General features: G+C 37.4%; 1 protein-coding gene and 1 long non-coding RNA gene across 2 annotated transcripts in view; one reads left to right on the forward strand and one right to left on the reverse strand.

Moving 5' to 3' along the window:
* FBXO28 (F-box protein 28) overlaps positions 1–10815 on the reverse strand; it is a 30956-nt gene extending 20141 nt beyond the window's left edge. The window contains exons 1-2 of the mRNA XM_004270999.3: positions 10516–10815; positions 23–132 (exon numbers count right to left, since the gene is read on the reverse strand). Of these exons, the coding sequence (XP_004271047.1) occupies positions 23–132; positions 10516–10782 (377 nt within the window). The 5' untranslated portion in view covers positions 10783–10815. The remainder of the gene's footprint in view (positions 1–22; positions 133–10515) is intronic.
* LOC117201768 (uncharacterized) overlaps positions 1–12437 on the forward strand; it is a 112280-nt gene that overhangs the window by 59057 nt on the left and 40786 nt on the right. The gene's annotated exons all lie outside the window — the stretch shown is intronic.

Here is a 12437-nt window from a genome sequence, read left to right on the forward strand (position 1 = left end):
GCCAATGCTAACCATAACATACCTTGGGAGTTGTGCTTTAACTTGTTTCTGACATAGATTATGGTACCTCTCCACTTTTAGAAATCCCTGATTCAACATTCTCTGGCAGACCAAGTCCATTCTTTTACAAACCTACGGGAAGAGAGGATGAGAAAGAAGAATTGTAAAAAGTAAAAACCAAATTGGTAACAATTAAATTAGGCTCATAACTGATGGTTCAAAATTCTCTGTGCCAGTATTATTCCCCAGTTTGCTATATGTAAATTGTAAATTACAATATTGCATTTAAAAATTAGTATTATGTGTAGGCAAGGAATACTTTACTCCTTTATATATATATATATATATATATATATATATGTTTTTGTTTTTTTTTTAATTTTTTTGGCTGTGAGACATGGCTTGCAGGATCCTGGTTCCCTCACCAGGGATTGAACCCGTGCCCCCTGCAGTGGAAGTGCTGAGTCTTTAGGTATTTGTTGAATGTTCTGGATGTATCCCTGCTTTTATGGTCAGAGACTATAATCCTGATGACCATTAAAGCAACATATTTGAAGGTTTTTAACAGTTTGAAATAAGAAAGTTCTCCTTTGGCCAAAAACATATTCAAACTTAAGTCTAACTGCTCACAAAGTTTTTATGATCTATAACCAGAATGACAGTTTTTAATTATTTCTTCTAGTGATTTGGGTTAAGTATGACAGATTATGATGGCCAAAGCCTATACTAGATACTGTCATATCCTCCAAAATATTTCAACATGTACAGCAGAAACTTAACTACTTTGAATCCTTTAAAAACATGGTGTCTTTATACAAAAAAAGTACAGGATCTGGGGCTTCCCTGGTGGTGCAGTGGTTGAGAGTCCGCCTGCCAATGCAGGGTACACGGGTTCGTGCCCCAGTCCGGGAAGATCCCACATGCTGCGGAGCGGCTAGGCCTGTGAGCCATGGCCGTTGAGCCTGTGCGTCTGGAGCCTGTGCTCCGCAATGGGACAGGCCACAACAGTGAGAGGCCCACATACCGCAAAAAAAAAAAAAAAAGTACAGGATCTGAAGTCACAACACCTAAATTTGACTCCAACCAATATACATCCTTGAGCAAGTCAGCTTCTATTTGAAAGCCTGAATCAGACATCTGTAAAATATGGATAGTATCTACTATATAGGGATGTCATTAGGATTAAATAACACACACTAAATCACTTGGTAAATTATAAAGTGCTATATAAAAATTATGTTAAATAAATTTTGTTTAACTTACCACTAATTTGAAAACTTTGCTTCATATACTTATTTCTTATATTTCTGAGATATCCCAGTATCTTTTTTATCTTAATGAAACCTACTACACAAAATACATTTGTTCTTTGTTTCCTGAGTATTTTGCAGTGACTCAAAGTGATCAACCTGGTCGTTAATTCTCACTGTATAGGTGTTGCTGAAAGTGCAACACTGAGATATTATTGAGATAAATCTACATCAAGGCTAAGTCAATTAGGCAAGGGCTGTCTTATGCTTCTATCTCTCATAGCACCTAAAAACAAATGCTTGACAAATACCTGAAATGAAATACTGATGAAACTTTTGATACAAGTTTGCTTTCTCCTGAGATTATAGGGACAAAAATTCTGGTAAACTGGGTTGAGCTAATAAAGGTTTTGATACTCTAATATTAAATAGTAGCTATTCCCTAAATCCCAGTATGGCAAATGAAACGTATGAAGGTAAACAGTTCTTTTCATTCCAAAGTAAATGAAAACATAATAAGGTTTAAGTACTGATACTAAGAGTAATTCTAAAAAATTATATTTTAAAATATGGTGGAATCTATTTCTAACTAGTAAGTTATAAACATTTGTTCAGTGTCTACTGAAAAAAAAATAAACCCAATATGTATTAACATAAGTAACTGTTTCTAAAACAAAATATTTAATGAGTTACATTTTTACAAATCTCTGATCCGTGGTTTAACAGAAACAAGTGAATTTTCATATCTGCTTCTTCTGCATTAAAGAGAGTGAAAATTGCAAATAATATATTAGTAAAGTAATGAAAATATTTTATATTGTATAGACTCCCTGAAAGGGTCTTGGAAACCCCTCTGGTAAACCTGGACCACAAATGAGAACCAGTGCCCTCATCCTGCGTAAACACGTTGCCATGAACACTGGTACTGAACTTTATGTGAGGAAAAAAGAAATTTTATCATGTTACTGGAGGAAGGAAAAGAGAGTATGTCTTTTTGTGTGTGATGAGGGGGAATAAAGCAGGCTAAATTCTCATCTTTCGTAGTAGGAAGTCAACAGATATTATCAAATAGAAGACAAACAACCCAAAGACTTGGAAGTGGTGCCTCTGAGGAATAAAAATTGGGGGTTGCATTGTTGTTAACGTTGTTAAAACTACTTGATGTGAGACACCCTCTAACACAACTTTGTAGAAAAATACTTTTTCTATTTGCGTACTCTATAACCTCTTTGATAATTTCTGAGTTAAATACTGGAACTAAACCCACTGTGGTGATGATTTCCTAATTTTTTAAAAGTCAAATCATTATTCTGTACACCTTAAACTTATACAGTGCTATATATCAATTACATCTCAAAACTGAAAAAAAAAGTTTATTTACAAAGTGAAAAATTAAGGTCAATTACTGCTGTACTAATTTCCAAGGTAGTTTCTAAATTATTTTATTATACTAGAATTTTGCTGCACTGAATCTAGCTAAATACTAGAATTTAGGTATCTCTTAATAATCTAGAAATGCAACGGAATGAGTACTGACTAGTATGAGTATATAACTGACTGGGGAACCAGGTAAGGTCAACCAAGAGACTTCACATGATACAAGATTTGAACTAGGCTTTAAAGGAAGAGAGGACAAGCAAGGACTGCCAAGTTAATACTGACAGAACAAAGGCACAAAGCCTGGAAGGAATAAACCATTAGCAAGCAAACTACTTCTGAAGACAGATCAGATATGTAGGCAAAGCTGAGAGGAATAAAATCTCTCATGTTTTGAGCAGGAAAATCAGACAGTAATGAGAAGTAAGTTTAAAAGGAAAAAGATCACCCATTTTGGGAGAGATCTAGTATTGGTACAGCTGATTGGTCATTTTCTGTAAGCAACTGTAATGTTAAGACTAAAGATATGGTTCTGGAAATTTCACATGAAGATAGCTGAAACCACTGCAGATGAATCCCAAATGAAGTAAAAGACAAGAAAACAAAGGCTTATAAATGGAGCCTCAACTGACCATTATAACTAAAAGCTGATAAAAAAAAGATCAGAAAATATGCATCTAAAACGAATACTGTAAATCAACTATACTTCAACTAAAAAAAAAAAATTAGAAAATAGGAGGTCACAAAGACAAACTAGAAGAACACCACAAAAGCCAAAAAGATTTGAAGCATAAGTCAATATTGTAGGAAAATAACAGTATTTAATGTGGTATTATTCCATTCATAAATGTTCGATAAGCACTGACTGACCGAGAGCATAAAAACAAAGACACGATAGAGCATATATCTATCTTTTGTTTAGGATTCAGAAGGAAGCAAAGTGACCTCTGAAAAACAGCAATACACTAATTTTCCCCAAGGTGAGCAGTTTAATGTTAACTGCTGACAATGTATGTTAACTTGCAAAACAAAATTATCTTATTTAAAGTGTAGCTCTAAATTTGGGGATATTTTAATTATTTCCCAAGGCTAAAGGGAAGAAATTTCATTTCTCCAGTTATTAAAACAAAACAAAAATCCTAGCAATTTGGCAATTTACCCAAGACAGAAAAATAAAATTCTAGAATCTGATATACAAAGATGCTGACTATGTCAAAAACAATCAGTGTATTTAGAGATTAGGAAAATATATACAATAAAAACAAAAGGGAACTAATGGAACAAATCAGTCTACAATGAAGACGTTTAGCTTGGCCCCTCTGTTATTTGCTGCTCTAGTATGAAGAACAGATTTGTTTTTTCTTTGTTAATTACTTCAAGATTTAAAATGCCATGTTTATTCTTTTTTTTTTTTTAAATGTTGGGGGTAGGAGTTTATTAATTAATTTATCTATTTTTGCTGTGTTGGGTCTTCGCTTCTGTGCGAGGGCTCTCTCTAGCTGTGGCAAGCGGGGGCCACTCTTCATCACGGTGCACGGGCCTCTCACTATCGCGGCCTCTCCTGCTGTGGAGCACAGGCTCCAGACACGCAGGCTCAGCAGCCGTGGCTCACGGGCCCAGCCGCTCCGCGGCATGTGGGATCCTCCCAGACCAGGGCTCGAACCCCTGTCCCCTGCATTGGCAGGCAGATTCCCAACCACTGCGCCACCAGGGAAGCCCCCATGTTTATTCTTTTTATCATTTTCTAACTTTAGTGGTCAGTAATAAAAATTTTTCTTCACTTGTGTTTATTTAGAAATCTTTTTTGTTGTGCCACTATGGCCCTTCTTAATGCAAGACACACACGCCATAAATCCATGAAATGCACACTTTTCCTGTCAAACCTAATCTCTAATATAAAATCTTAGTTGATTCTAAGATGTACATTTTTCATCTTTTAACATTTGACAGTGGAATGGTCTTCCAATATATGATATATTACAATATAATTGCCAGCATTTCTTTCTCAGATATCTTAGATGCCTTGAAATATAGTATGCTGGGCTTCTTCAATTTTGTTTAAGACGCTGTAAAGACTTTAAGATATGTTATCAATTTAATAAAAGCTCTTCTGGAAGAAGAAAAAAGTACTGCCACAATAATATATATGCAATTTGATCAAGATGCATTCTCATTTCAAAAATGTTAAAATGGGGACTTCCCAGGCAGTCCAGTGGTTAAGACACTGCACGTCCACTGTGGGGAGGCTTGGGTTCTATCCCTGGTTAGGGAACTAAGATCCTGCATGCCATGCAGCGCGACCAAAAAAATAGAGGAAATAAAAAAAGTTAAAATATGAAACTATACCTTGGAATCAAGGAAATACTGTAATGGAATCACATTTTTATGTACTCATTTCATGCTCTACAGTTTTCAAATGAACAGTTCATGTTTTTCTCCAATTAATTAGGAAGCTACTATCAAAGATTAGGCTGCTTATTAGACCCTTGAACTGAAAGGGATGTAGACACCAGAACCCGTCCTTTCTTTTAACAGTGAGAAAACTGAGGCCTTAAGAATTTATATGACTTGTCCAAGGTCATCCAGCTACTCAGGGGCAAAAAATGAAATTAAGAATAAGGGTCTTCTAGCAAATAGATACTTATTGTTTATATATATACATATATATGTATCAGTCTAATATGGACTTTAATCTAATATGGATTACTCTGTTTCCTCATTTTTTTGTATTGGCTGCACAAGATTATTTGAAGGATTGGAGACGTGCCTAGGACAGCACCTCAATAAAAACCAAGCTATGTGGGGGGAAAAAAAAAGAATCCAGGTCTTCTGATTTGCATCTTTTTAAATTTAGTGATCAGTAGCTATACAGATCAAAATGATTATCCTAATTATTCTCAACTGATTAGAGTCTCAAATAATACTCCACTGCTATAGAAACTGTTGGCACTAGTCTAGAAAGTAGGACTTCTTTATTTTAAGGACATTAGTGGGGGGTTCCTACTACACTACTAAAGTTTAGAGATGGAGCTAGACCAAGATCTTCCTATAATCCTCTCAGTCAGACAAATCTGCTGTGTAGAACATTTGACAAGCCATCTGGGCTGGATTCTTCAAAAAGTCATGAAAGAATGAAAACAGTGAAAAAGTGGGAGGAATTTTCTAGATTAAAGAGTCTAATGTTTTATTAGATTAAAGAAACTTAACTACCTCCCCAACCCCTCCAAGCTATAAAAAAATATTTTGAGGACAACTGAAAAATCTGAATATAAAATGTAATATTAAATCCCTTGTAAGTGATGATATTGTGATTATATAGAAGAAGTATTCAGGGGTAAATGTCATTATATTTGCACCTTACTTTCTAATGGTGAATAAGCATACAAGTGAAAGAGATAAAGCAAATGTGGCCAACAGTTAATGACAGGTGATAAAATCATTTAAAAGATGAACAATGAATGAGCCAGGCCTATTTGTTTTTTTCAGTGAACTCCTCTTAATTTCCCTTACCTATTAAAAACATTGATACAACTTGCCCCCTCTTTCGTAAGAATACTTTAATCTTTTATAAAAAAATTCTATCTACCTGGCATGGATTGTTTAAGATACAATACTATATATAGAGAGAGACAGAGTTAATTCTCAATCGTCTGCTGGTAAAAAAAATTACAACAAATTAAAAATTCTCTGGGTGTCCTCCCTAAATATTCACTTGGAAAGAAAATATAAATTTATTTTAATATAAGCCTGAGCAAAACAATTAGGATAATTACATGCCTTTTTTCTGCTGGGAATGTTCTTCTACCTCTGACTGGATGAAAATTCATGATCTTGAGGAAGCCTCTCCTGATTAACCTCAACATTCTTGTATTTACTACTATGCATTTGTTGTCCTAGTGCTTTGTAAATGTGCTCAAGGAAGGTGTTTACATTCTGTCTCAATGATGATACTGTGGACAGGGTTACTGATTGAACACCTTTGCTTTGAGACTGTGCAGGAGTGAACTGTCCCCAAAATATTATAATTTCTTACCTATACTTAAGTACCTGTTAATAAAATCAATAACCTGATGACATGGTAGGGGAAAAAAAAAACCCCAGCAATGCAGAGAGTGTATTTTCTATAATACAGCGATACAGAGCAGTGGTCCTCAAAGTATGTGACCCTTGGGATTCCCAAGATCCTTTCAAGAGTTTGTGAAGCTAAACTATTTTCATAATACTAAGATGTTATTTGCCATTTTCATGCTTATTCTCTCACAAGATACAGCAGAATTTTCTAGAGGTAACATGACATGTGATGACAGCTAAGGGAATTGTGCATTGTGTATTCTTGTGTTTTCTAGACTTTTCAAAGGTAAGCTCTTAGGGTCCTCAATAACTTTTAAAAGTGTAAAGGGGTCCCGAGACAAAAAAATTTGAGAACTACTGGTATAGAGCAAGAGATAGGAGGAAGACAGCTTGCCTACTTAAAAAAACAAGTAATGGTTTCCCATTTTCCTTCATATTTTCTACCAATCAACCCTCTCTACAACTGAAGTTTTCAAACACATTTGAAGAAAAGATGTAAAAGGAACTAGAAATGGGTAATAGACTTAACTAGATACAGTGCTTTAGAGAAATATCTTGGGACAAAAGCATATATTTATGTACCTTGTTACCAACTGGAAAATTTCATTCCAGATAATAAGCAGGACTTCTGAATTTAACTTTTAGTCAAATTTGTCCCGAACCACTAATGGGATTCCATTAACTTTATAGGAGCTCCACTAGAATCACAGAGGAGAAGGTATGATAGGCTCTCCCTAAAACAACTTTTTTTTTTTTTTGGTTGTGCCACGCAGCTTCCAGGATCTCAGTTCCCCGACCAGGGATTGAACCCCAACCCCCTGTGAAAGCAGGAGTCCTAACCACTGGGCCACCAGGGAATTCCCTAAGAACTTTTAAAGCCTCCCATACTCATTTTTTCAGTGAGCGAGAACACTGTACTCATGAGTCAAAGTTATACGTTTAAAGTTAGCTTTGATCTGCTCTGTAACTAGCTGTAGGACCTCACTTCTTAACCTGTGCCACTTGTTTCAAAAACTCTCATACCTGCCAAGGAGGCCTAGGTGACGATCTAATGCTGCATCAGCACAAACTTGTGTGATTTATTGGCAGAACAACTCAAAGTACATGTTTTGTCATTTCAAAAGTTGTGTTCATCCAATTAATTTTAAATATATTGGAGAAGTTAAATATTTAAAGAGTTATTTTTATGTAACCAGGATTTCCAAGTTCCATGTACATTTTTGGAGCAAATAGTCAATGGCAGAAAAAACAAAACAAAATCCAATTTAATAAGGCATTTGGACAGTCCCTTGGAAATAACTAAATTGGAGAGTCAAACTTCAATAATTCATGGCAACAGGAAGCAAATTATCAACTAAACTGCAATTGAAAAATGTTATTTTAGCCATTTCAACTTAGAGCAAATCTTTTCAAGAAAATACAGAGTGGTTAAGCACATGGATCAAGCACCTGTCCTCTAATTTAGGTGCTAACAATAGTTATGACTGAGGTCCTAATAAGGCAAGTAAATTGGGAAGGAAGAAAAAAGAAACACCTGAAAAATAAATAAACTAGCTCATCAACCATTGAATAGTTGACATTTAGCTTTATGGAAACCAATTCTGTTCTTAATTAATATCACTCTCTTCCAATTATATCCAACCTAACTCCACTCAAGAAATTATGTAATTTGTATGCCAGATAGCAGCACACACACTGCTACTGATTTTCTGGCAAACAGCATTTAGGTATAAATGGTCACTTAAATGAGAAAAGGCCTGTAAAAGACCTAACAAGCACTATCTCTAGGCAGCCAATTTCATTAAATGATCGTAATTAAATTAATGCTGACATCTAGTGGCAAGAAAGAATCTTTCATGTTACTTGAATTGTACCTTATGACATCAAACCAATGAATCTACAACCAAAGACACTTCCAAATCCCCACAAAAGATTATCCATTTAATCTAAAAATTATCCATTAACCTTAAGAAAGGAATAAATAGTTCCCCATTACTAAAGCAGAGGGAAAAAAACCATCTTTTAAGATGTAAAACTGGCAGCAGAATCTTTTTGGGGGGTAGGAGTGGAGGGGTGGTAAGGGACTCCTTAGTGGAGGGGTGGTAATGGACTCCTTATGGAAAAAATCTTTGAAACTACAAATTTGTATCTTTAAAACACTAGAATAGAAAACTACTTAAAAATGAAGAATGCAGCTGAATACTTCACTTGAAAGAGATGTCATTTACTAATAAATTGTGGGGTGTGTTTTTAACTTTGTCCCCTAGGACAGGCTGGTTTTCCCCCCTTTAAAAACGTTTTTAATTTTTTAAAAAATAAAATGACCAACAAATGAACAAATCCCCCCAGTTTTCCTCAACACTTATAAAACAGAACTGTGAACATCCCAAGCTTTACAAAGGCATTGTCTGGCTGAAAGGCTCAATTCAATCAAATGCTATGCCCAATTTCCAGACACCAGGAATGTATACCATGAATTCTGATCAAACATCATCCTTTATAAAAATCTGAAGGAATATTTAAGATTCTACAAGAAATTCTGGATGACATGTCCTGGAAATTAAGGGACAATCATTTTGAAATATCACTTTTCAAATGAAGAATTTTCCATCCTGCAGACTGGCATGGTTAATGTGCTGTGTTGACAAGGAAAAAACCCAACAACTGTCCACCAGTTTGAATGAATATTTACAACCTTCCTTTAAAAAATAAGTATACTTTCAGAAATACAATTATAATCAATTTTAGATTGGAGGTGTACACCTAAAATATGGCATATTGATTATTAAGAAAATGCTATACACAGCACATTCAGCAATATGTCTTTGTCCTCTTAAAAACAACCCGACCACAGATTTAGCTTCCACACAGAATCGGTCTGCAATCATTTCAAAATGTCCACCTCCTTCAATTTCCTTACCACTTAAATTCACTGAAAGGAAGCAAAATACCTGACTGAACTAAGATATTCATCAAACCTTCAGTGAAACTTCTGGAATGAAGAAAATCCCAATGGCAATTTATTTTCATAAATCATGGACTAAACTACTGTGATTTTAAGGTATAAAACCTCTCCTAAAGCTGGTGGGTGGGAGTAAATCACTAGTTACAAAACGAACTGCAGGAAAGAAAAAAAACCTTCTCAAGGGGCAAGTTGCTTCACTATGGGTGGGAAGTATCAGGGGTGAGGCAAAGCCGGAATAGTCACTTCTCAGGGCTCTACTTTACTGGTCAACTAGGGCGCTGGGGTTGAGGCTACGTTCCAATTCCTCCAAACCTCTACCGGCTTTTGGGAGGACCGACCGATCCGACTTTATTTTCTGCAACAAAAAAACTTAGCGTGGGGGGGGGCGGGGTAACAATACGTTATTCTCGCAGACAAACCAAACCTGGCTGGGATCATCTCGCCTACTTCGGAGTGCTGGCCCCCTAACTCCGGCCGGGGGCTGGAGGGTGATATACAAAAGGCAGGTGGCGAGACCCCTCCGGGGTCCACATTCAGGTCGGGAGGAGGTGGGAAGCCCAGCTCCCGCTGCCTCCCCGGCCGCGGCCCCGCTTCCGGGTGGGGGGCACGGAGCCCCCCAAGGCCAAGTTCCCGCACGCAGTCGCCCCCAGCCCCAAAGCAAGGGCAAAATCCGGACAAGACCCGCGGACCGGCCCCGACAGAGACTTTGGGGCGGGAGGGGCGCACTCGGTGCTCTGGCGCCGGCTGCGGCTCCCAAGGGGCTCCCTCCCCGGGGAACGCTCTTTCCCTCTCGGGCCCTCCCCAAACCTCGGCCCGGCGGAGAGGGCGGCGGGGGTCCCGTGGGGGCCTCACCAGGCGGAGCTGGCTAATTTCGTCGTAGGACATAAAGCTGAGGATGTTTTCGATGGCTACGATGGGCAGCGCCACGAGCGTGTTGTTTTGAGGCAGCTGGTCCGGAGCCAGCGCCGGGACCGGGGGAGCCTGGGACCCCGGCTGCGGGGCCTGGGGCGGGGGAGGTGGGGGCAGTCGCTGGGTAGAGCCGATGGCCGAAGGGGAGCCGCCGTCGCCGTGGCCACCGCCTCCTTCCTCAGCCATCCGCTCCTCCGACGCCGCCGCCATCTTGGGGGTTTGATTCCTTCCTCCCACAGCAAGGGGAAGAGGGACACTTCCTGTGCGTCACTTCCGCCTCTTGAGCCGCCGGGGAGGGGCACCTGGAGAAGGGGGAGGAGCCCGTGGATGACAGACGAGAGAGATACATTGCTGCTTGTTAAAGTGGGAAGCAGAGAAGAAAGATAGTCTTTGTAAGCCCTTTCTTCTAAGATTGGAAACGACTTGAGGGCAAGGGAACCCTGTCTAAAATGAACTTCATCGTGCAATTTTCTTAAAGTGCTTCCAATTTTCTTAAAGTGCTTTCCTGATAAAGGGAGATAAAAATTATGTTAACTAGTAAGTGTCGATGGAATGATGTAGAGTATCATCATTTTTCAAGAACCATAGTAATAATTGATTTAGGTAAAAAGGAATGAGGGATTGATTAAAACTACCATATGAATGAACTCTGAATACATGTTCAATTAAAGAAGCCAGACACAAAGGACCACGTTTTGTATGAACCCGTTGATATGAAATGTCTGAAATAGCCAAATCGACAAAGACAGAAAGTAGATTAGTGGTTCCCAGGGGCTGGAAAGAGCAAAGGAAAGGGGAATGACTGCTAAGGGGTGAAAGGTTTCTTTCTGGGGTGACAAAATGTTCTGGAATTAGATAATGGTGATTGGTGCACAACTTTGTGAATATACTAAAAACCAATGAACTGTACACTTTCAAATAGTGAATTTTATAATACGTGAATTGTATCTCAATAAAAAATTGATTTAGGCAAGAATCATCAAAAGATGCTAAAACTAGAAAGTAAAGGTGTGATGTGGAATATAATATTTACATAGTCTCAAAATAATCCCCATAAATTACCTATCAATTACAAAATAAAAAGGTTTACAATAGTGAAATTTGGTGGACACCACCACACCAAATGATCAAAATTGACATCATGAGTTATGGGGGGAAATGGATATTATACAGCTCCTGATGTGTTATCTTAAAAAGGACATAACATAATGTGGTATTCCTACCAAAAAATACATAACCTGTATTTGAGGTAGACAAATCTAGGTAACTATCCCATCATCTTAAAAAAGGTTAATTTCATGAAAGACAAAGACTATGAAAACCAGATTAAAAGAGACTAAAGCAACAAGATAATTAAACATAGGTGATCCTGGATTGGATCATGGAGTAGGAATAAGCGCAATAAGAACATTACTGTGACAATTGGCAAAATTTGAATATAGAATATACATTAGATAATAATATTGCAATCGTATTAAGTTTCCTGATTTGGATAATTTTACTGCAGTCACATAAGAGAATGTCCTTCTTAGGAAATACACGTTGAAGTGTTTAGGGGTAAAGGAGCATGATATCTCAATTTGCTCTTAAATGGTTCAATATGTAGATAGATAGAGAATGAGATTAATAAAGCAAATATGATAAATGTTAACAATTGCTGAATCCAGATGAAGAGCATATGAGAGTTTGTACTATCTTTTTTTTTTCCTGCCAGTTTTCTGGAGCTATAGCTGACATACAGCACTGTATAAGTTTAACGTGTACAGCATAATGACTTGACTTACATACATCATGAAATGATTATCACAATAAGATTAGTGGACATCCATCATCTCATACAGATACAAAATTAAAGAAGTAGAAAA

Source organism: Orcinus orca, chromosome 1 (assembly GCF_937001465.1).
Source record: "Orcinus orca chromosome 1, mOrcOrc1.1, whole genome shotgun sequence".
In the NCBI taxonomy this organism is placed as follows: domain Eukaryota; kingdom Metazoa; phylum Chordata; class Mammalia; order Artiodactyla; family Delphinidae; genus Orcinus; species Orcinus orca.